Source organism: Stegodyphus dumicola, chromosome 8 (assembly GCF_044657685.1).
Source record: "Stegodyphus dumicola isolate Sdum_Otavi_A_Nest chromosome 8, ASM4465768v1".
Lineage (NCBI taxonomy): Eukaryota > Metazoa > Arthropoda > Arachnida > Araneae > Eresidae > Stegodyphus > Stegodyphus dumicola.
Genome location: NC_140775.1, coordinates 187,290,599 through 187,315,304, shown reverse-complemented (window position 1 = coordinate 187,315,304; position 24,706 = coordinate 187,290,599). Strand labels below are relative to the sequence as shown.

The window sequence follows — 24,706 nt, the reverse complement described above, 5'->3', positions numbered from 1 at the left end:
TTTTCGTGAAATTTTTCTAATTTATGAGAAAAAAGCAGTGTACATGGATATAGTGAAGAGTGTGCGCAATGCCATTTTTGTGCAATTCTGGGATGTTTTTTTAAGTAAAAATAAGTCGTCGTGTACATGGTTTATGTGTATGTGTTATTTTGAAAAACGCGTAAGGAGTATGGTATTGTGCACTTTTTCCCAATTTTGCAGAGAATATTTGTCATGATTAAGCAGTTTTGTTAGATAAAATTTCTAGCATAAGTGTAATTTGGCTAGTAGATTTTTGGAAGAAGTGTTCAGGAGATAAAAAGAAAAGAAACATGTCTTTACTTCGTGAAGACAAAAGGCGGCGGGAAAAAAAAATAGAGGGTTGCTGTAGGAGAGTTGGTCGACAAATTTTCGCCAAAAAAACGCAAAGTTACCATAATGTAAAGATCAACCCAAACTACAATCTGCTTTTGAAGTAATAAACCCTTGCAAACTTAATGCTGGGGTGACCAACATTTATTTTAAATTATTTACACAATTTCAAATTATCTCCACAGAATACATAAATTTACTAAGCATTTCTACATCCCAAAATCAGAAGGATATTTTTACTATAAACTGGAAATTGGCTCAAAACAGCCTTCTCTAGAAAATAATATTAATTTTGCATAAATTTTTCATACAATTCAAACAATAAATTTCATTTGAATCTAAGAACTAGCAAATTTTCATTTATTAAAAAAAAAAAAAAATAGATAAAATAATGAAGAAGAAATTGGTGTAACACATTCGTTGTTCCTATCCATGAAAAAAGTTTAGAAAATTATTTATATATATAAAGAAAAACAAGAAGAAAACTTTAAAATTAGTGAATTCAAAATTTATTCAAAAAGACTAAAAAATAAAATCCTGCGCTATGCTGCAAAGATAATATTAAATTTAATAAAGTTATACAGAATATAATGGAGATTATTTCTTAGGAAATTCAAAGTGAAATTTAGAATGCAAATGTGCACTTTTGTGGTAAAAATAACTGTCAAGTTACAAAGCAATTTAGAAAGCTAATGTGTACTACTGTGGTAATAATTAATTGGAATATAAATAAATAATACAAGAATCTCAATTAAAATGTAAAAGAGAAGAATAAAATGATAATTATTGCCGATTCCATAGATATTATCAAGGGAAAATAAGAATCTTCATACAACCATTAACAATTCATGAAAAATGCATGTCATCATCTCGCATATCTGAACAAATCACTTTTGAATTTTAGACTTCTATTCAGTTTTAGAACATCTGAATTACATCTTATTGATTCGGATTATCTCAAATATCCAAATCGATTAGATGTAAAATTGAAAAGGGATTTGTTCAGATATGTGATATAGCAAAACGCTTTTTTCATGAATTATTGATGGTTGTATGGAGAGATTTCAATTCCTCTTCATAAGCTGGGATCTTTCTATGGAATCAGTAATAATTATCTTGTTTTATTCTTCTCTTTTACATTTTAATTGACATTTTAGTATATTTATTTAAATCCCAATTAATTACTACCACAACAGTGCACATTAGGTTGCTAAATTTCACTTTGAATTTCCTAAGAGATAATTTTTTTTTATGTTCTGCCCCTCTATATGTATACATTTGATTGAAAAAATTTTTATCAGTTTTTCAAAATAACGAAATTCTCACTCCTTTTTTTTTTCCCACTTGCAATGAGAAATTTTAATAATATTATAATATTTTGTAAATATTTATGTTTACTTGAAACTATTTAGAATACATATATATATTTATTCATTTAACACAATTTATGTAATAATTTTTAAGTGCTTTTTGCTTAAATGATTTTGCAGTCCCCTCACTTACTGTTGTAGACCTTTTAATTCTGAACTGCCTCAATGTTAGAATCATAGAGATACCTCAATTAGAATTGGAGATATGGGCAGAAAGCCTCCTGACAAGCCTAAATGATATTTTTGTTGCCATGCTGGTAGCATTTGTGATTTCATACAAATCTGGCAACATCCTGGAATTTCTCAGAGAATGCCTTTTTGAAGCTTAAGAACTTTTTTTTCTTGAAGTGTTTAAGCAATCCTGAAAATATCAGCTGCTTTGAAGCTAAGAATCAGTAAGTTTCATTATTCATTTAGAGGCAAGATTTGGGTTCTTGCTCAGTGATTATCACTGCATTAGACTGTACTTTATCAATGATTCTAATGACCTGCAGTATATTTCACATGTTAAGAAGAATTAGCCTTGTCTTTGTTTCTCTTTTATAACCATTTACAACTGTTTACTGAGCTGCATGACCTGCTATTTATTTCAGTGTCAGTTTGTGTCAGATTTTTCTTGTTCACCTTGCATAATTATACTGGAGATCTCCGAACCACATCTCACAATAATGCCACTGTTAATTAAAAGACAGAAATAGCAAGAAAAATCCAAAATTTACTTTCACTGTATTTACCTTATTATAATTTTCAGTTTGATAGTTAGACCAGAAAATGCATAAAAATGAAATTAAATTGATTACGTTTATTTAAAAAGCAATTTTAAAATGAATATAACATTTTGATATTATAAAACAAAAACAAAAAAAAAAAAAAAAAAAAAAAAAAAAAAAAAAAAAACAGAAACCTCTTTTCTTAAAGCAGTCAATTCTTCTCTTTCCTTTTTACTCATATTATCTTTTTGCAACTTTTGCAGCCTCTTAAAGGTGTCTTTTTCTCGCCTGAAAGTAAAAGATCCAATTTAACATGCTTGTAATACAATAAGAAATATTTTTGAGTGAAATAATCAAGGTACACAAACAGACAGACCTTTATTAATTAAGAGTAAGCTTGTAAACTGGCAATAATAATTAAAGTGCAGCATTTTCAATTTTTAATATCTTTTCAAGTTCGAATGTAAATATATTCAATAAATGGATGGTGCCAAATTACACGAAGGAGGTGAAAAACATAGGAATTATGTAAATCAAATTCATGCTTGGATTTAACTAATTTAAATTCCCACTTTCACAAATATGATTTTAAACACTTTACACTTATCTATTACTTGAAAATTCAGTTGTAGAAGCCAAACTGAAAATAAACTAAAAAGAAAGCGAATATAGCTTCTTCGCTAATCACAAATTGAAACATCATATGCATAACTCATAGAACTTTTCAGTTCATGTAATTTGCCACATTACTCTTCAGATCTAAGCTGTCACTTTGATTTAAATAATCTTACGAGATCCTGCATCAGCACAACTCAAAGTAGTGATTCCTTTCAAAATCAGTCTGTAGAGACATTTACATCAGTTTGCATAATATTGTTACGGATTTGGTATTTAAATAGCTTATGTTAGTTGAATTGTAAGTTAAATGGTTTTATTTCCCGCACAGTGCAGTGCGTGACAAATATTAAAAGAAAGCCAAGCCGGAAAATTGAAAATACAAGAGCGCGTGCATGTAACATTTAATAAATATCTCTTTTTGATTTCGAGAAAGTACTAGAAAATTCTCGCGCGATTTTAAAATCTTATAAAAGGAGGAAAACCTCTCAGTTCGTTGTAGTTACTTAGTTTGTTGTTGTTTTAAGAGTTTGTTTAGAAAACTGCTCTTGTTGACTGTAGTGAATTCGCGGATTACCTTTCTCTAGCTGTTTTGAGTTAAGTTCTCTTGAACACTCGAGTAGTTAAAAGATAACTACTGTGAGATATTGTAATACTGCATGAATATTTTAGGAAATTTAAGCATATTTGTTATGATAATAATAAATTTTTGTTCATTTTTCATCAGACATGTGCATTCATTTCGTAACGAACCCGTACACATGCAACAATTTTTGGTGTCAGAAGTGGGGTTTGAATGCCAATTACAAGAGCGATGGAAGAACAGATGAGACAGTTGATGACTGCATTTGCTGCATTCCAAGCAGAGATGAAATTGGGCCAAGAATCCGTTAAGGAAGAGATGAAATCCGTTAAAGGAGAGATGAAATTGGGCCAAGAATCTGTTAAGGAAGAAATGAAATCCATTAAAGGCGAAATGAAAGCAATTCAAGAAAAGATTGAAGCAGGTCAAGAGGAAATGAAAAGAGATATTACTTGCATAATAGAAAACAAATTTGAGGCTATTGAAGGCAGAACTGACACTATTGAAACTAAAGTTGGACAAATAGAAGAAAGAGTTTCTTTTGTCAAAGATCAAATAGAAGATAGAGTTTCTGTTATAGAACAACGAATCGAAGGAAGGGTTTTTGCCATCCAACACCGAATCGAACAACAAATTGATGACAGGGTTTTAGCAATTGCGAAAGAAGTCGATACTTTAAAGAAGTTTGTAGCGACGTCAGGAATAATTCTGATAGTTTCAAATTTTTACCTAAGCCTCCTCGTCCCTCTCTGAAGCTATCCACTTATGATGGGAAGACCTCCTGGCAAGTGTATAAAACACAATTTTCTATAGTGGTGGATGCGAATAGATGGGATTCCCAAACTAAGGCCTGTCATCTCGCCGCTTCTCTGAGAGCAGACGCAGCGGATATCCTGTAGACACTTCCTGAAAACCAAAGACTTGACTTCGAAGCTCTATCCGACGCATTGGAGCTGCGCTTTGGCGAGAAATGTTTAAAAGACTACAGCAGGCTTCAATTAAAATCCCGTCAACAGAAGCCCACCGAATCACTCCAGGAACTCACCACGGATGTTGAAAGGCTGTCCCACCTCGCCTTTATGGAGTGCCCAAGAGAAACGAGGGTAATCTTGTCGCTGCAATATTTCATCGATGGCATCTGGGACCCTGAAATACAGAAAGCTCTTCGAATGGCAGATGTGAGGGACATAAAAAGTGCTCTGTTGTACACTATGAAGTTCGAGGCAGCCCAACAAGCAATTAGTATAGATCACTACCCAGTCAGAGCTGCGCGAGTCCACGAGCCAGTGGATCAACTGATGGCTCATTTAGATGATTTAGCCAGAGAAGTCAATGCTTTGATTTGGAGTAGGAGTGAGAACAAAGTGGCTCTAAGGTGTTGGAAATGTGGTATTGAAGGGCACATACGATGACATAGCACAACACCCCAGGGCACGGATAATAAAATGGATGATTTGACAAGACCAGTGAATGCCTTGAGACAAAATATTGGTGAAAAGAAACCGATCATAAAGTGCTGGAACTGCGGTGTTGAAGGCCACATACGAAGGAACTGCAGAACACCCCAGAGCACAGAAAATAAGAGAGGCAGGTTAAACAGACAATTAAATGCCATGGGACGGGAAAAGATTGACAAGAAAATAAAGTGCTGAAACTGTGGAGCTGAAGGCCATGTACAAAAGAATTGCAGAACACCCCAGGGTATGAAAATTGAGACCATTTCCCAGCAACGACGCAAGAAACAAATTAATGACCATATCAAGGAACGGAGGTTGCCAGATAATGAAAAACCTTGTTTTAAAGCACTCAAAATTTCTACGGTGAGTGGCAACAGTACGGACTGTTCTTCAATGGGCATATCGATGGAGTTCCTTGCAATATGATCATTGACACCGGAGCTAATGTTACCATCATTAGGAAAGAATTAGCTGAACAGTTTAAAGATAAACTTATTTGGACGCCATCCTGTGTTACCCTTCAGACTGCGTCTGGTGACAAGATCGACATAGCTGGGAAGTTAAACCTGAACATCACGTTTGGAAGTGCCGCTTACCATCACACGGTATATGTGGCGGATATTACAGATCCATGCATACTCGGACTGGACTTTTTAGGAAATACAACTTTTCCTTAGACTTCAAAAACAATAAATTGCTTTCAGGATCTGAAGACATGACTATCCATCCTCAAAAAAGATTGTCACCTGGAAATGCCGACGCTTTGTCTGAAAGAACCAGCTCGAGAAGCTGCCGAAATAATGCTAGGGTCGAAAAGAAACGCAAAACTACCAGCTATTCTCCATCCCAGAGGCTCTTCGGTTGTGACCTTCATCTGCCTTGTGATCTCTTTTTTGGTCGCCCTCCGGATGCTCCTTCATCACCTGAGGAATATATTCAAGATCTCCAGACCCGGCTTGAAGTGATGCACAACTTTGCACGAGAGCGAGTCAACTTGGCAACAGAGAAGATGAAGACCCGCCATGACACAAGAGTTACTGAACATCAATTCCACGAAGGAGACAAGGTGTGGTTGTGGAATCCGACTCGACGGAAAGGACTTTGTCCGAAATTACAGTCACCTTGGGATGGTCCATACACGGTCCTAAACAGGCTGAATGACGTCGTTGTTCGGATCCGTAAGTCTTCGAACTCTAAGCCTAAAGTCGTTCATTACGACAGGTTAGCTCATTACTATGGCCATAGTACGTAATATAAATAATTGTAAATAGTGTAAGACAATGGCCCTTTTTTTTCTAAATGTGTATTTAGTATTTTATTTGCATTTAATAGCGTTTGATTTGTTTTATTCATTGCATTTATTGTTCATGCTGTTTATTATTGTAATGTAATGCTTATTATTGCATTTATGCCACAGTTGTAAGTTTGGCTTCCTGTCCACGGATTGTACTGCCCGGGATGTGCAGTCCTTGGGAAGGGGTAGTGTTACGGATTTGGTATTTAAATACCTTATGTTAGTTGAATTGTAAATTAAATGGTTTTATTTCCCGCACAGTGCAGTGCGTGATGAATATTAAAAGAAAGCTAAGCCGGAAAATTGAAAATACAAGAGCGCGTGCATGTAACATTTAATAAATATCTCTTTTTGATTTCGAGAAAGTACTAGAAAATTCTCGCGTGCGATTTTAAAATCTTATAAAAGGAGAAAAACCTCTCAGTTTGTTGAAGTTACTTAGTTTGTTGCTGTTTTAAGAGTTTGTTTAGAAAACTGCTCTTGTTGACTGTAGTGAATTCGCTGATAGCTTTCTCTAGCTGTTTAGAGTTAAGTTCTCTTGAACGTTTGAGTAGTTAAAAGATAACTACTGTGATATATTGTAATACTGCACGAATATTTTAGGAAATTTAAGCACATTTGCTGCAATAATAATAAATTTTTGTTCATTTTTCATTGGACTTGTGCATTCATTTCGTAACGAACCCGTACGCACGCAACAATATATTAACATTATGCATCATTTTATAAGGCCGTTCTGTCAGATTTGAAAAATGATTATGAAATTCTTCACATCAGATTTTACTGATTGCTATTTGAGGTGTGACATTTGTCAATACATATGTTTCATTCCATGATATGAACACAGTAAATCTTAAATACTTATTTTCATCGATATTAAAACAATTTAATCAGAAGCTCGATGTAATATGTGCATAGAGAATCGACCAGAACATATAAACCAAAAAAGTATATTAGTGAGATGACACTGCTTAAAAGAAAACATCAAAAGAATATTTTTGGACAAAACAGAGTAGGTACTGGACAAAAGAAAAAACAAAATTAAGATGAACTTACTCCATTATTAAAAAATTTTAAATTTTAGATATCAATAATGTCAAAAATAAAGTTGCAACTGTTAAGAACAGGACAAGATGGCAATTATGAATATTTGCAGTATTACTATAGTTAATAAAAGATGCTTGTAATGCCATATATTACCTCCTTGATACAAAATCATTTGGTTTTTACAATTATTATTATCTGCATACATTCATGCATTAATTAGCCCAGATAAAAGCAATGCATTTTTCATTTTTGCCATACAGAAATATTCCATTTATTCTATTTTTCTCCCTTTAGAAATTGATTTTATGCATAGCACATATATAAAATTCTGGGACTCAAAGAAATTGAATAAGAAATTGAAATTTGAAGGAAATAAATTTTATCATAGCCTTTTTATTTAATGCTATACAGCATTATAACGATTGCAAAAAATCAAACAAATATTTTTGATTTAAATTCATTTCCATAAGTAGACACTATTTTATACAAAGCAAGCTGTGTTAGCAATTATTATCAGTAGTTATCATGTAGTCATTTTCACTGAAAATGGATAAAAAATTCAGTTCTAAAATCTTGAGGAGAATTGAACTTTGAGCATTATATATTACAATGTGATTATAATAGTAACTGAATTTGACATCCTAAATAGAATTCTAAATTAAAAAAGGTTAAATCCTTAAAATGATATGTAAAAACATATGTTATGTAAATATTATGTAAAAAAATATGTTAAATAAATAAATTTATTTAAATAAAGAAAGCTTACTTGATCTGTTGTCTTGCTTCTTCTATTTTTTGTTCTTCCAGCTCTTTATGTTTCTGGAATTCTTCTCGTTCTTTTTGCAGTTTTTTCCAGACCTTGAATAAATAAATAATAACCCAATAAACAAAAATTGAGATTATTAATAAAATAAGCAAAACTGTATATTATACGAAATAATAACATAAAGTTATTAAAAATATTTCTTCAAAACATCACTGAGTGAAAAAAGCAACAACACATTTGAGTTATTTCCAAAGAATAACAGGAAAGATATTATACTCATGTCCCCCTAAGAAAAGAGGACTTTTTTAATACTCAGGAATAATTTTCTTGGAATCAATCAAGAGCAAATGCAGATTCCCAAAATGATAGCTCTTGGTGACAATACAACATTTTATACATTTATTTTAACCGTTTGAGTTCCAGGAGGTATTGAAAAAACACTGTCGAAGAATCCCAAATAGCACAACCACGCTTTCTCTAAATGAGTATGAAAAGACCCAAGCAGCAAGATAGTGCTTGTTTTATTTTATATCAAGAAATACCAAGCAACACGATAGCACTTTGTTTATTTTGTATAGATGTGCACTTGATTTAAACCAAGTGCCCATATTATCAACATCAAATGCACCATCAGTTGTCCACAATGTTCAAAATGTACTGGGTTTTCTTGACATAAAACCTCAACAGTGCGATCACGCTGCTTGGGACTTAAATGGTTAAATACAGTCTGTCAATTATCAGAGGCAATCCAAAGGATAATACCCATATTAATTAAAACCCTGCTTAATCTGATAGCAAGGGGGTAAATACGAAAGAGGAATAATCCATATTATAATTAACAATACAAAAAATTATTTACAATTTACCTCTTAACTTTTAGGATAAATTCATTTGGTTATGTAAATTAACATTCAAAATAACAGTTCCTTTAACAATTATTAATTTAACAATATTTATACATTTTGGATTACATACATTTAAATTATAGACTACTATGGAATCAAACAATTCTCAAATACTAATCCTCATTTGCTATCACTACTGGTATCTAACACTCTCCATTTCATATTTTCTACCAACAATTTAGTTTAATGCTATTGGTTTCAAACAAAAATACATATTATTAATGTATATATATATGCTACTACTTACACAACTTTTCCACCTTCCCCCCCCCCACAAAACTTTTTTTTTTTTTTTTTTTTAAATAGAGGGTTCGGTTAGGCACAAGTTCACTACATTTTACCTGGGTTCGAATCCCAGACATGGAATAGAGGTTTGTTAACATATAGTGTCTGCATGGCAAACTACATGGCAAGCCAAAAGTCCTCTTGAGAAGTTGGTGATAGGGGAAAAAGAATGGGAGGCTCTTGCCTTTATCAGATAAAATTAATTTTTTTAATAAATTTTAGATTTATAATTAATTAATATATATATTAAGGACCATAAAACAAAACAAAATGTATGATTTTGTTTATGCCTTTTTTGGTCTTATTTCATCAGAGGTATCAGGATAACAACAGATTCAGGTGTAGTTGTTTTAACTTTATGATCTGATGAAATGTTAATATAAAGTATAAATTTATAAAATTTTATCTGATAAAATTATTGTAAAATATCTACTTTTAAATCATGAGCTAAAAAACATAAAGATAGTATAAATGATGCTATAAATAATCCTTTTGTATAATTTCCTATAGGTTTAAAAATTTTGAAGACAAAATCTTTTTATTATCTGAAGATTCTATAATTGCATCTTTAAAGAAAACATTATCTTCTTTTATTTCTTTTCATTTAACAAAACTTAAATTTTTAATCTTAACATAATCAGATTTTGCAAATCAATAAACTACATGAAAAAGTAATCACCAAACTTGTGATTGATAACATTTTTATTTTCTTGCATAGCAGATCTTTATTATCAGTTAATATATAAAAAAAATGATACTACACTATTATTATTTTTAAGAGATGATAATAATAGTGAATATTTTTCAACTATAATTTTTACAGGATACATAAAATTATAATCTCAATTTACATTTCAATTGTATTAATTTATTGCACATTTGCCTTATATATTTTATTTAATATATTAAACTCTTTTTTAATCTTTATTATATATACCGTATTTGATGGCATATAAGACACACCCTTATTTAGAAGACCACACACAAGGAAAAAAAGTTTGTCTACGTGTGTCTAGATCTTTATCCGGGCTAAAAATTGCATTCAGTATTGAAAGTTAACCTGTGTCCTTCACGTATAAGATGCAGGTAACTTTTTTGAGACCAAATTTAGGAAAAAAGTTGTGTCTTATATGCCGTCAAATACGGTAATTAGTTTTTTGTTAAACAAAACATATTATGCAGATCATTATAAATATAGTGTAATCTAAATTTTTTTTTGCACATTATTTAAATCATAATATGATAAATTTTATCCTTTACATCAAATGGAAATATTTCATTTTCAAATGATTCTAATAAATATTCCATTCCTAATTTATTAAATGAGTTTATAAATTCATTCAAATTACAACTTTTTCCATTATTATTTATAAAATCATTTTCATTCACTTCCAAACTGTTATTTAAAAATAAATTTTCTATAACAATAATTTTATTCTTAAAATATAATATTCTATTCATTTATCCCGGGTTTAAAATTTAAAAAAAAAATTTTTTTTTTACATTTTTTATGTACAGTTTTTTATATTTGCCATTAAGTGGTGTCTCGTTAACCAAAACATAACATTCAATGCTATAATATGATTCAAATGAAAATAAAATTCATAACTCATCAAGAAACATTACATTGGCATTTTAGAATCATTCACTAAATATATATTTATATATACAAGCTTTAGAAAACACAAAGCTAATTAATTGAAACAAAATATTACAATTCTCATCTGCATTAATTAACAGAATCACTTTATTTGTTTTGCAAAATTTACAAAGTATTTTTAAGAAAGATATTTATTCATATATTTTTATGATCAATTACAAACCTCTTCTCTTTCTTTACTAAGTTTTGATAGCCGTGCATTATGCTCTTGATATACTTCAATTTCATTTTCCAGTTCTTTCATTTTTTCCCTAAATGCAGCTCTTTCAGGTGAACATCCTTCAACTGCATCTGCTGTTTCTTGCTGAATCAAATTCTCCTAAGAAAGATATTTTTAATTATAAACATATTTCTAAAAATGGATTACATATGTTTTTTATAATACCATAGCTGCAAACCTTTAAAATATGAAAAAAACCCGAATGTTTCCTTTCCCTTCTTGAAGGTTTTACGGCAGCATGGTGGCATCATTTCAAAAGAGATCTTAATTGACTTAAATTCCTTTTTTCATGCATGACTCCGGTTATTCAACTATTTATTATACAATTATGATATGAAGTATATTACTAATTAATTAAATATTCAAAAATTTGTGTTCTTTTGATAATATCATTTTGCATTGTTCTTACACTTTTATAGAAAAAACCCTGAACATGGAAGGAGAGTTTTAATTTATCAAAAGATTTTCAAACACAATTAAATGAAATAATTAATATATATACTATTGTGAGGATAATCTTAATAATATACCATATATTGGTGTAAAACAAAAGTATATCCAAATACTTATTGATTAAACATTGGTTAAATCTTCATTTAAAATTATACAAAATGTCTACAATAAATTAGATCTTTCAACAATAAATTTTTTTTTAGATATAGGGGGAAGAAAGAAAAATTCTACAAAATATTATTTATATGTGTCAGAAGAACTCTATTATAATATATTAACAAATTTTGACTTGAATTCTAGAAACTAATAACACAGGAATTGCCACCATCAGGTCTCAAAGTAAACAGTTGAGAGGGAAAATAAACATGGATAAGCTGCCAGATGAGACGCATTACCAGCAGGTCCGAAAGGGCTAAGGTAATTCAGTTCAAATAAAATGTAACTAATTAATTAAAGTAATTAAAATTTAACAAATAAAAAATTACACTGTTAATTCCTAAGCATCGGAAAACAAAATTTGTAGTTTAAGTTTCATTATTTTAATAAATTTTATTTATTGCTAAAAACCACTTTCCTTAGTAAAGACCAAAAGTTAAAAACCTAGAGATTCGGTGATTGACTGGAAGAAAAAAATTTCCTTTTACAACATATTTTTCAGATAAATTCGGTGTTGGTATATTTTTTTACTTTGCATAATTTTTGAGCTTGTTTCAAAAGTTATAATTAAATTAATATTAATGATCTAAACTACAGAATATACATAGGTAAATAGGAGGAGATTTCAGAATCATGCAATATTAATATTCTACCACTCGAAAATGCATTCTGCAGAACTTTTAGATTCCAAGCAACACCTTTAGAGGTTCTGCAAAAGAAAATCTGAAAATATTTTTTTAATACTACATAAACTCAAAACTAATTATCTAAACTAATTACCATATTTCAAATTTAAACCACACTTTTTAAAACATAATTTAAAACAAAAAAACATAACAAATAAACAAAGAAGAAACACAAAATTTAATAAAAATTTCTTTAAAAAAACTTAAATTCAAAGCTATTTTTGGTTATTTTCTCTAATTTTAGATTCAAACAATATTTTTTCCAATTTTTAATATTTTTTATTTTTATTGTTGCCTAAAATAACAAAGTGAATATGATTATCTTTTCATTTTCCAGTTAAAGTAAACACTGATATATCCAACACTAATACAGGTTTAGTGCTTTTTTAACATTTTAATTTTTCTGAAAATGGTAAGGGTTCACACGAAATTATAGTTTTAAAGGTTCCCCCCCCCGAAAAAAAAATTACAACGTGAGGAATTCCCCAATATGACAAAGTTTGAAGAACCAGGTTCTGCAGAAAGAGCTATTACAGAAGATTATCAACTAGATTAAAAGTTCTTTAAGTAATTTAGTTTTTGAAACAGAAAATTTCCTTTTAAATATATTTTTGACAATAGTTAAAAATCAACAAAATCTATAAAATCTTGCATATGCTTTTGAAGTAATTAATATTTATGTAATACATATATTCAAAATAATGCTTCAGTTTAATTTTGAAATTGATGAAAAACATTAAATCTGTTGAATGCCACAATAAGAATTTCTATACATGGTAATAACTGTCTTGAAAACAAAATCATAAATGAAGCTTGTAAAATAATCAAACTTAACTACCTTTTTCTGTAAATAGTCCTGGCCAGTCACATATTCATCAGAAATAGGAATATCTGAAACATTTTCAATAATGGTGAATAGATAACAATGATTGCTGGTAATATATAAAAAAGAGAAACTGTACTTAATTCACAAGTGTCTAAATTGTATAATTTTTAACCATTACTAAAAAGACCCACTCCAATTCCAGTGCTGTCAAGAGATGGATGATTTGCTCTGGAACAAATTGACAAAACTGAACAAATAATCAGCGCTCCAGCAAAAATGGAAAGGCAGTTCCATAATAGTTCACCAAGAGCTGCTGTTGGGAAGCATGCCAAAAATTTGTTTCCTCTTAATGTAAACACTAGCAGTCTTTACACTTTACATACCAGTCTTTCCTTTATTATTTAAAGGAAACATCTCTGACCTATTTTTTATGTGTGTACATGTGTTATGTCTGTATTTATGTGTGCTTTTAGTTTGCTTGTAATTCATATAGTATTTAAAAAAACAAAACACTCGGATTCCCAGCTGTCAGCGCTCCTGGCACTCTGACACTAATCGCAGTTCTCGGTCCTTCAGAGTGGTGATTACAGGGGCGGGTTTCATAGTTCCTATAATCATGTTTAAAGGAGAAGTTTTCATCGCTCCTGCTGTAGCTGCGGATTTGATTCCGAAGGAGGCTTCATTATTCACTCTTTCAAATCTGGCTTCTGTGAGGTCTTGATTATTTGTTCTTTTCATTTCCTCGGAGCTGTTCCTTTGAGTTTCATTTCGGTTCTTTGAATACTGAATATATATCTAGGTATATTAGGTATTTCCTTTTTTATACAATATTACTGTAATATTTATGTAAAATAATAAATTATATTTTTACTTATTTACTTATTTTACTAATGTCTTGTAGTTAAGAGCTGTGAATTTCTCTTTAATCTTCTTTAGAATTAGTATATATTTATAAACATAAATTTTTTCATTTAATGTACTTTTTTCAAGGTTGAAAAATAAAACGTGGACTCTAATGAATAGAAGAACCTTGAGCAATAATATTTGGTATCATTTTGTCAAATTAGATTAAAGAAAAAAAAAGGGGTGGGGAAATCCCAGTATTATCAGCAGACAGTTTCCTGTTCTTTGGGATCTGCCGTAAATCTAAAAATTTATTTTCACATTGTGTTTTGAAGTAGCAACAAAATATCAATAATAGTAATAAAACAATATAATCATTAACATAAATGAATTTTGGTTTCATTATTTTTTAACATATTTTTTTCCCCCAGAATTTTATTGTTGTTCTATGTAGAAAGTTTTTATTTTTTTAAATTTTTTTTTAGGCAATTTGAAAAGTCTAGTTGAAAGAAATCAGTGAAGGGAGTGAGCAGTTTGGTTGAGTCAATTCTAGTGATCCCACTCCTTGTTCCATTCTTTCTTTCCCCCCATCTCTGCACACCACACTTGATCTACGCCTGTTCTGAGCACATTCATTAAGGTGATTATTAGGAGAATTGAAGTTTTAAAAAGAATCAATGCATTTCGGTGAGCGAATGGTTCCGATATGGTCCCTCAAAGGAGCTGTTTTGCCTATCACTAGTGCTGTCCCATTTACAGAAATTACTTTTCATGCATACAAAATGTTACATAAGCTTTTTTTAAGTTTCAGACTTTTCCATACTACCTACAATGATTTACAATTAAATACCCATATTAATCCCATTTTTTTAGTTACTTATTTACCATTACAGATAGAATAAAAACTATTATAACTGGTGAACCTATAAAAAGTGTTGTTATTTCACTCCCAACCCCCAAGTAAGCTTGAATGGAGAAACAATTTTTAGAAAAATATTAAGAAGTTTTCTGAGTAAAAAAATAATTATTTAGTTATGATTATACATAATACTGTATTAAAATACTAAGAAGTTACATAGGTAAAAGAACTTATTAAAATTATAACTATTTAACTAATAACTAAGTTAAAATATCATTCTGTGAGGATTATATGGTTTAACATTCTTGTATTACTGTTCAAACAGAAACTGCTACAACTGCTACTACATAGCATTGTAGTAATAAAAAATATACAACTTTTCTTTATTTTAAATATGGGAAATGTTAATTACAATTTAACAGCATAGTGAATTTGTTTTCCAAATTTTAAAAATCAAAACAAGCTCTAAATTTTCAGAAATTTTACTGAATATCTGAAAAATATACAGTCAAAAGTTGTTAATCCAGACTCGTCGGAACTTCGGCGATTCCGGATTATCGATTTTTCCAAATTATAGATCATCAGTTTCAATCTAGTCAGATGGTCAATTTATAATTAATGCTCTATTCGGTTTATTTTAAATTAGAGAATTATTAGAAATTAGCGAAATACTTTAAATAGTACTTAACTTTCTCTGAACATTTCTGAAAGGGAATAAAATAAGTTTTTTTTTAAAGTATTATTTTAAACTTGTAACTGAGTTATTATAAAATGTAAGGGGAATAATTCTTTTAATTATACTTATCAGATTTTTTTTACCATTAATTTCAACAATACATATTTCAAAACTCTTTATTACTTTCTTAAGTGCGCATCTCATAGCATTTGCTTTACAATGCCTTTTAACAGATTGCTTTCCAGTACGAACAATTCTTGCTTAAATAGTTTTATAACGTATTTGTGAACAGGATTTCAATTTATGTTTACAATTCAATATTAAGGTTATTATATGTTTAGATAACATTTATAATCATTATAAATTAGATACATTTAATAATTAGATTTCTTCACAGTTGTTCATAAATGAATAAATTCTTCATTTCAAATACATTTATAAATAATTTAATGAATATTTATGTATTTTGTTAAAGGTAGATACATGCTTTTTGCAAGCACATGCATAAATACCCATACATATTTCATATTTTTCATTTCTGGCATGTGCAAATCTTTAATTTCTGTGCATTCACTATATTTTATTTTTAATTAACCCAAACAAGTAAAACGTGTAAGCCCAAATGGATTATTTTTCTGATATATAAAATTAAAATGATGAGTTTAAAATGATCGACAGTAAAGCCTCTCCTCTAAAAAATTTTAAAAGGTACATGTTACAATAATATATGGATGTGAAAAAAATTTATTTTATTTAAAACATTTTGGCGTTTGAAACATAAAATAAAAGTAGCGAATACTCTATCAAGGGTATCGAAAGACGTGTACAATTTTAAAGGTACCATAAGGTATTTTTCATTCTTTAAGCATAACATGTTTGTTAAAATTTATATTTTTGTAGTTCAACAGCTTAGAATTTTATAAAACAAATTCATAATCAAAATCGCTGTTGTTAGTTATTGAAAAATAACCAAGATGTGATTTTTGCATAAATGTTACTAAACTATACAAATTGCTATTATCTATCTGAATGTAAACAAAGAACTTCTTCTGAATGTAAACAAAGAACTCCCCATCTGGTGACCGAAGCTTCGAAGCAGTGCTTCACTTCTAGTGCCGGTTGGCCACTCCTTCCTTTCTTACCTCCATGGCGTGAAATTGATAAACAGATTTCAGAATGGTTAGAGAAACAAAGGATATGCATTTATCCATTTTTTTTGCAGCAATTCCACTTTTTGTTTAATGGACTTCGAAACATACTTTCGCTTTGTAGATCCTTTACATATTAGTAAATATATATCGGCAATTCTATTTGACATAATCGAAAGTTCAAGCTTACTTTTATAAAATTGCTCTAACAGTCTGCAAAAAATAATAAGCCGGATCCAATTCGAAGATTAAGGAACAACGCAATCTGCAACATTAACTGAATTAGATAATTTTAGCTTAGCTTATACCGTCCGTTATACGTTAAATGCGCATGCGCACATGCATATTTGCAGCCGTAAAGTCTTACGTGCATGCGTCAACGCGACGCATGCACAGAAAATTTGTAGCTTTGAGGTCCGGATTATAGATCATTCCAGATTATGGGTGTCCGAATTAACGACTTTTGACTGTATTTCTTTTAACATTACTGAGAAATAAAAGCTATATGCTAATTAAAAAATGAATATTTAAAAAATATATACACAATTTTAAGTTTCTAGCAGTCTGAATGGCAATATAAAGAAATAAAATTACATTACCATTGTGAAATGCAAGCTTAGAAGGTCTAGTAGCAACATCGCCATCATGAATTGTAGAGCTTGATGAATCAAAAGATTCATTAGCACATTCATCTACTCCTACTGCCATTTGTATATCCTTATTAAGGCCATTGTTCGGAGTACTGCACCTTTCATTCACATTAAGATTATCATTCATGAAAGTGTTCCTATCAGATGGTGAAATTTCTTTCTGTAAGGATGCTATTCTTGGATCAATATCTGATATCAACTGTTCTAGCCTATTTTTCCTAGCCTGCACATCATCAAGGAACTTGTTAAGATTAGATTTTACAGAATACCCAGAATTTTCTTCAACAGATCTCCTGTTCGGCTCCCTGAATAAACATCAAAGAGAAGATACAATAGTACACATGAAGAAAAATGAAATTGAATAGAAATGTCACATAACACATTATCTAAAGTCTATCATATTTTATAAAACCATTCTTTAGCAAAACACACATTCGTAGCATGCTTATCAAATTCTTGGGGAAGGGAAAGAAGCAGAATCTTCTATTGTATGAATAAGTATCACTCAGAATGCCTTAATTTTTTATTAATTTTATTTACTTATTTATTTTTTAACTTTTTTATACTTAGCAGCAGATTTCTTCAATATTTACAAAGAAGAGAAAAATTTCATTACAAACTTTCTAACAGACACCTACAGCCCAATATTTTATACATGCTAACATGCATATTGTTCACAAACATGCAACTGGATCTAAACACTGGACTGGATTACATTACTGACTCGAGCAAAGCACACAACACAGCTATCTGCTATAATCAACAGCATCCCAGAAATGCAATTTAACAATGCTGCACACCTCTTTCATTACCATGAAAACTTCAGCATAAAAAAATTTTTAAGCATCTCTATTCCATAAAGACGCTATAATCACAGGCTTCCATACTTAATCCATTTCTGAAACGCAACAGCATAAATCTGATAGAAAATCTTAAGTAAACACACCTAATAGGGCAGCTAACAGTTCAATGAAGTTCCAGGATGGATGATGACGAGCGATTGATGAATTGGTGGACACATAATTAAAGATTATGATGCACCAGATGTATAATCTAAATATGAAACAAGATGTGTGTATACATATATAGGTATATATATATATATATATAGAGAGAGAGAGAGAGCGATATATTAGAACCTGAGCACTAAGAATAAAACTTAGAAAGCAATAAGCATGATTATGAGATATACAGATAAAAATGTTATGTTCTTTAAAAATGAAAACAAAAATAGGCACATAATATGGTTTAGATTATCTGCAAATCAACCATGGCCTGTGGCTATTAAAAGCAGTAATGGCCTTTGTTGTCAGGATACCAAAGAGAACTCTTTTCAAGACATGTTTTTGATACATTTATGATCAAAAGCATGATATGGTTCAAACTTAAGGTTGAATCATACCTTTAATTTTTCTATAGATAACAAAAGTTTCTAATTTACGCAAAGGCTCCCGCCAAAATGATTAAATTTATGGTAGAATTCAGGAGTGCTAGTCTTTCAGTCAGGTATTTGCCTGCCAAATACAAATTGTTAGCATACTACGTATGAAGATGGTAATGCAATCATTTAAAAAGGTTCTGCATTTATTAGTTTTTGATAAAGATAAAATACATGCACTTTATCATTTAATTTTTTTTAAATAAGCACGTTTTCGTCTTTCTCCCTACGGTACTGAGATGAGATAAAATCTAATGAAGAACAATTTGTCTTTGGCAGTCAAACATATGACAGAGATTAGTATTTCCAAGCTGCCTCATAAGCAGAAAGTCTATTTTAACAGTCATAGCCTTCAGAAGGATTCAGCATCACAGCATGAAAGAATAAGTGGAGTCTACATCTCAATTATGGCATTAATTGCAACTTAATAAAAAAAATCCTAATATTTTATCCCTAGCAGCCTATCCACTCAACCAACAAAAATGATTTTTTTTTTTTTTTTTTTTTTTTTTTTAGTATGCAGTTGAGACTGTGATGATTTAAAATAACAGAGCTGTCACAGTTGTGATTACGATGAAAACATTTCAAAATTTTTGAATGGCAACATCCACTTTTTTTCCTGCACATATTGATCAGTTCATTGAAAAACCATAAAGAGAATTGGAACGATATGCTTTAGATGAAAATTGCAGGCATAAAACATTTGCAAAATAGAGCATTGTAAAGGATAAAGAACAACACAAGACGGGAAAGGGAAAACACTTTTATTGGAATTACATGTTCTTACCCTCATATTGGATGCAAAAGATTTTTGACAAGAATGAAGAACATAACATTGCAGAAGGAATTAGTATAACTTCAATTTTTATGGCATCTTCCAATTCTGACAAATCTTGTGGATCTGATGTATACACCATAGATTTCAGATAACCTCAGAACCAGAAATCACATTGAAATGAGATCGGGGGATCATGGTGGCCACAAAACGGCAAAACGGAAAGTTACAAAAGATGACTTTATATCCAAAGTACTGTTACAGCACTTGCCAAACACATATGAAAACATATGGAAGAGTATCTATCATCTTGCATTCACACAATAACATTAATAGTATTTCCCTGCTGAGATTCTGGACTTCAGTAATTCTGCAGTATTGTAGTATACTGAGCAATTGTGGTGGAGTACATTTTCATATCTGTGAAAGTGAACCCTTTGGAGAAGTATGAACCAAGAATGAATGCGCTTGGTTCATACTTGATTAAGTGATGCTGCAGTCACTTAAGCTTTGTGACGCAGCATCACTTAATTAAGTATGTTAAGATGCTGGTGTCACACCATGAGGATTCTAGTCAGTCCAGTTAATGCAATTCTCTGAGTTTACATCCCCAGTTAAGGAGAAATGTGCCTCATCCATCCATAATATATGCAGCAGCCTCCTGCTATCTTCATCATATGTGATGAGGAAAACATTCAAAAAATTCACATACTGTTGCCCGCCTCCATGTTACATCTCGATGCATTGGAATTGATAGGGAAATATTTACATAACAGAAGTTTGAAGACTTTGGAGTACATCTAAACTGTGGGCAACACTTCTTGCAGTATACAGTGAAGCTAATAGTAATTATATTATGTACTTTTGAACAATTTCAACAGAGATACATGGTTGTCTGGATCATAGTCTATCATATATACAAGTAATTCCTTCAAATTTGTTACAAACATGTACAGTTTTTACAAAAAAACAAATCATGTACAGTTTTTACGGAACATGGGCCTCATCTTAGTTTATGATTTTGCTGATAAACGTGCAATACTTCGGCAGCATTTTTCCTGTTCAGATAAAACAGCTTTATCAATTCACCTAGTTGTTATCCTGAAAATATCATCTTGTCAGCATGTCCAAACACCTGATTGAAGAGACAATCTTCCCACACTGTTTATTAAACATTTTCCACAAGCAAAGCTTTCCACGTGATGTTCTGCGATTGTTACTTCTATTGTCTATCTCTGTTAATTATACAAAGGGCGTCAAATACATATCCTTTCTGTGTTGCCATTGGTCCTTTACAATGCTGTCTTCTTTGCAAATGTTTTTCACCAACAATTTTTGTCATATATATATTATTCCAACACCATTTATGGGTTTTCAATGTGTTGATTAATTTGTGCAGGAAAGAAGTACATGTTGTAATTCGAAAATTTCAACATGTTTTCACTGCAGCTGTAAGCATGAGAGCTCTGTTGTTTTACATCATTGCAATCTTGACCACATACCTTCAAAAACAATATCAGAAATTTCTTTTTCACTTGGTTGAGTGGATAGACCACTAGTGGTTTATATACTGAGGAAGCTTTTCTATGACTACCTTGTACTTCAAATTTAATATAGCTGTGGTATAGATTTAACAATCTTCAATTCATAATTATCTTAGTTATGACTCAGATACTGCTCTGTACTAGGTACTTTTTTTATGTCAATATCTGTACAAGGTATAAAGGGTGGCCTGCCCAAAAATTTTATTTATGGAGGTTTAATTTTTTTTTTTTTTAAATTCCAAAACATCAAGGTACCTAGCAGTATAGAATATTATATTAAAATAAGATAATTATATTAATAATAATCAATAAGACCAGAACCCAAAAGTATCCTTGTAAATCTGTGATAAAACTCTCTTCAGTTCAAGTACTGTGAAATTAATAAGATCCTAAAATGAGAAAGTTAACCCCTTCTAGGTCGGATTTTTGTTTCGAATTTCTGACCTCCCAAAAAGCATTTTTTTTTATTGCTGAAAATTAATGTACGTTCTATCTTAAATTTTCAAATTTAGAATAGTACAAAATAGTATAAAATGCAAAATGTTCTTCACAGTAAGCAGTTTTTGCTAGACTTACAGGTGGTCAAGTACGTGATATCTCGTCCACTGATCACCAGTTTTCCCTGCAATGCACCCAAGTTTTAAATTAAAAAAAAAAAAAAAAAAAAAAAAAAAAAAATACAATGATACCATATTTATTAACTCTATTGTTTTGATGTGTTTAATTTAAATATCTACATAAAAATTATTATTATTACATTAAACGCTTTAGAAAATGGTTTCCCAACCTTACTGTTAATACAGCTTTACAGTCTGCTTTGGATATCAGAGCATAAAAACCACTTATTACAAAACCAAAATCATTTTTTTAATTAAAGAAAATTTATTTTTGCTTACTTTATCAAAAAAAATTGGCTATGAATATAAAAAATATCTTGAACAGTTTTTTTAGTAGAAACTGCAACAGATATCACACAGATATTCAAGGGAGAAATGTCGCTATGAAAATTGTGCTAGTCCCGCTATCTCTAAGCAATATTCAGAATTCAACAACGGAATTTTTCACTTCATCGCATGGCATGTGATGCTGACCTTACGAGCATGAAAAAGCCGAACGTGTGAGATATGATGCTGGCCTAGAAGGAGTTAAAACTGGAGTCTTTAAGCATGCAATATGGTACACAGAAGAATAGTTTCTACTGTTAGACAAGACAGCAAACATTTCCATATAGCTCTTTCTCATCTGATGCAGATCACTTGGCTATCTTTTTTCATTACAGAAAGTGATCTGTATGAATTTCCAATACTGTATAAAATCTTTTCCAAATATATTCGCTTATGGTTATAAGAGTATTATATTTGACACACAGCACACCCAGGAATCCCTCTAATTTTGGTGATGAACTTTAACACCTTTGCAATGGGTTCTTCAAAGATCACTGGATTTGAAAATGTAGAATAATATCACGCTTTTATTTTTTATTTATTTTGAATATTTTTCAAGATGCATGATCTCATCATTACTGAGGTTATTTGGAAAATCTTGATGACTTATATATGGAAAGTACAGCTGCCTATGTAACGTTATCGGTATGGTTTACAATACTTTTTAGTTGACACATTTCCCCCTCTATTTTGTCATCCATGCAACAAAGAGACCCTAGAAAACTCTATTAAGAATAAATCTAGATCTGAGAGTATTTAATACCCTTCCTTCAAAGAAGTAGAACACATGCTAATTTTTAATTCAAAAATACATGGCAGATGTCATTAACATGAATACGCTATTCACTTCTTTTGATGCATATATACAATTTTCTACTTCTTTATTTTTGAAATATTCATATATTACAATCTAATACTTCTTCAATACTGAATATTTTTATTTCTTTGAATTTTTCCAATATTTAATGCGTCTTCTAAAACTGGTATTCTTTTTTCCCCATATGAAAAAAGGATGTATTGCTATAGTGATTGAATAACACCTTGAAGTACACTCATGTCCAAAAATTAAGGATAATTCGGAGTCACGCGGAAATCGAACTCTAAAATAAATATATCACCTGTAAAATCACTACACACATCTTCAAGAATCATATGCAAATTTCAGGAAGTAACTAGATGACACCGACGGTATGTCACAATGACGAGAGTGATATATAAGGAATACAGGCAGAGACGTAAAATTGTTCACAGGCGCTTTATAAGCATTTCAGTGCAATAACCGAATAGTTATGACACAAAGGACACATTTGGATGATTTTTTACATGGTAGAATTATCGGCCGTCTGGAATGTGGGCATACCCAACTGGAAGTATCTGATGAACTTGGAGGCTTTGGCAATGATTCCAAGATGATGGTAATGTGAGTAGACATTACAGCACAGGTCACCCCAGAGTTACAACGCCGAATGAGGGCCGGTATTTGGCAGTTACTGCCAAAAGATACAGGCGGAGCACAGCCTCAGACCTGTCTCGTCAGTTCTCTTCAGCCACTGGTACAACAATTTCAAGGCAGACCGTGTACAGACGCTGAGGGCAGATTGGTCTATATGCTTGTAGACCTGTCAGATGTGTTCCACTTACTGCAACTCACTGTCGCCTGCGGTTAGCCTGGAGTAGAGGGCATGCATTGTGGACACCGCAACAGTGGGTTTGTGTGATGTTTTTCGACGAGTCCAAGTTTAGCTTGCAGCCTGATTCTCGCCGGACTTTCATATGGAGAGCTCCAGGTACCCGTTACCGCCAAGAAAACATCATTGAACGACACCGTTACGGTGGTGCAAACGAGCAATCCTCGTTTGGGGTGGAATTATTCTGGGTTCCAGAACTGACCTGCATGTTCAAATTGGAACCATGATAAGCCAAATCTATCGAGACATCATTCTGGAACAACATGTACGTTTGTTTCGGGGCGCCATGGGCGCACAATTTGTGTTTATGGATGACAACGCCCATCTTCACCGTGAAACATCGTAAGCAAATGCCTTCAGTCAGAGGACATCACCCGTATGGACTGGCCAGCATTCTTGCCCGACGAGTTGCAGCCCGTCAACCTCCTCCTACATGTCTACCGGAACTTCAGAGAGCATTGCTTTTTGAGTGGTGTAATATTCCCCAAGATCAGATCGATAATTTGATACTCAGCATGCCTAGGCGTTATACGGACTGTATTGCATCGTCTGGGAGACATACAATGTATTAACATTCATACCAACCATGTAATATTGGTTTTTTGTAAATAGCTTTTTTTCTTTCTTTTTTTTTTTTTTGTAATTTGCTCTAGGGAGAAAAAATCGCTAATTTTTTTAATAATATCAAACATATAGCATCTTTTTTTGCTCTTTACCTTTTGTTTAATAAATAAGCTTTACAAATAAGTCAAATTTG

At 31.1% G+C, this 24,706-nt stretch overlaps 1 protein-coding gene across 4 annotated transcripts in view; it reads right to left on the bottom strand.

Annotated features, from left to right (window-relative positions):
* Sas-4 (spindle assembly abnormal 4) overlaps positions 1 to 24,706 on the bottom strand; it is a 102,746-nt gene that overhangs the window by 28,722 nt on the left and 49,318 nt on the right. For all 4 annotated transcript variants that reach the window (XR_015042820.1, XM_085822822.1, XM_085822825.1 and 1 more), the window contains exons 11-15: positions 17,510 to 17,865; positions 13,397 to 13,449; positions 11,207 to 11,362; positions 8,194 to 8,285; positions 2,626 to 2,719 (exon numbers count right to left, since the gene is read on the bottom strand). Coding sequence is in view for 3 of the 4 variants with exons in the window: in XM_085822822.1 (XP_085678948.1) it covers positions 2,626 to 2,719; positions 8,194 to 8,285; positions 11,207 to 11,362; positions 13,397 to 13,449; positions 17,510 to 17,865 (751 nt within the window). In the remaining variant the exon portion in view is untranslated. The remainder of the gene's footprint in view (positions 1 to 2,625; positions 2,720 to 8,193; positions 8,286 to 11,206; positions 11,363 to 13,396; positions 13,450 to 17,509; positions 17,866 to 24,706) is intronic.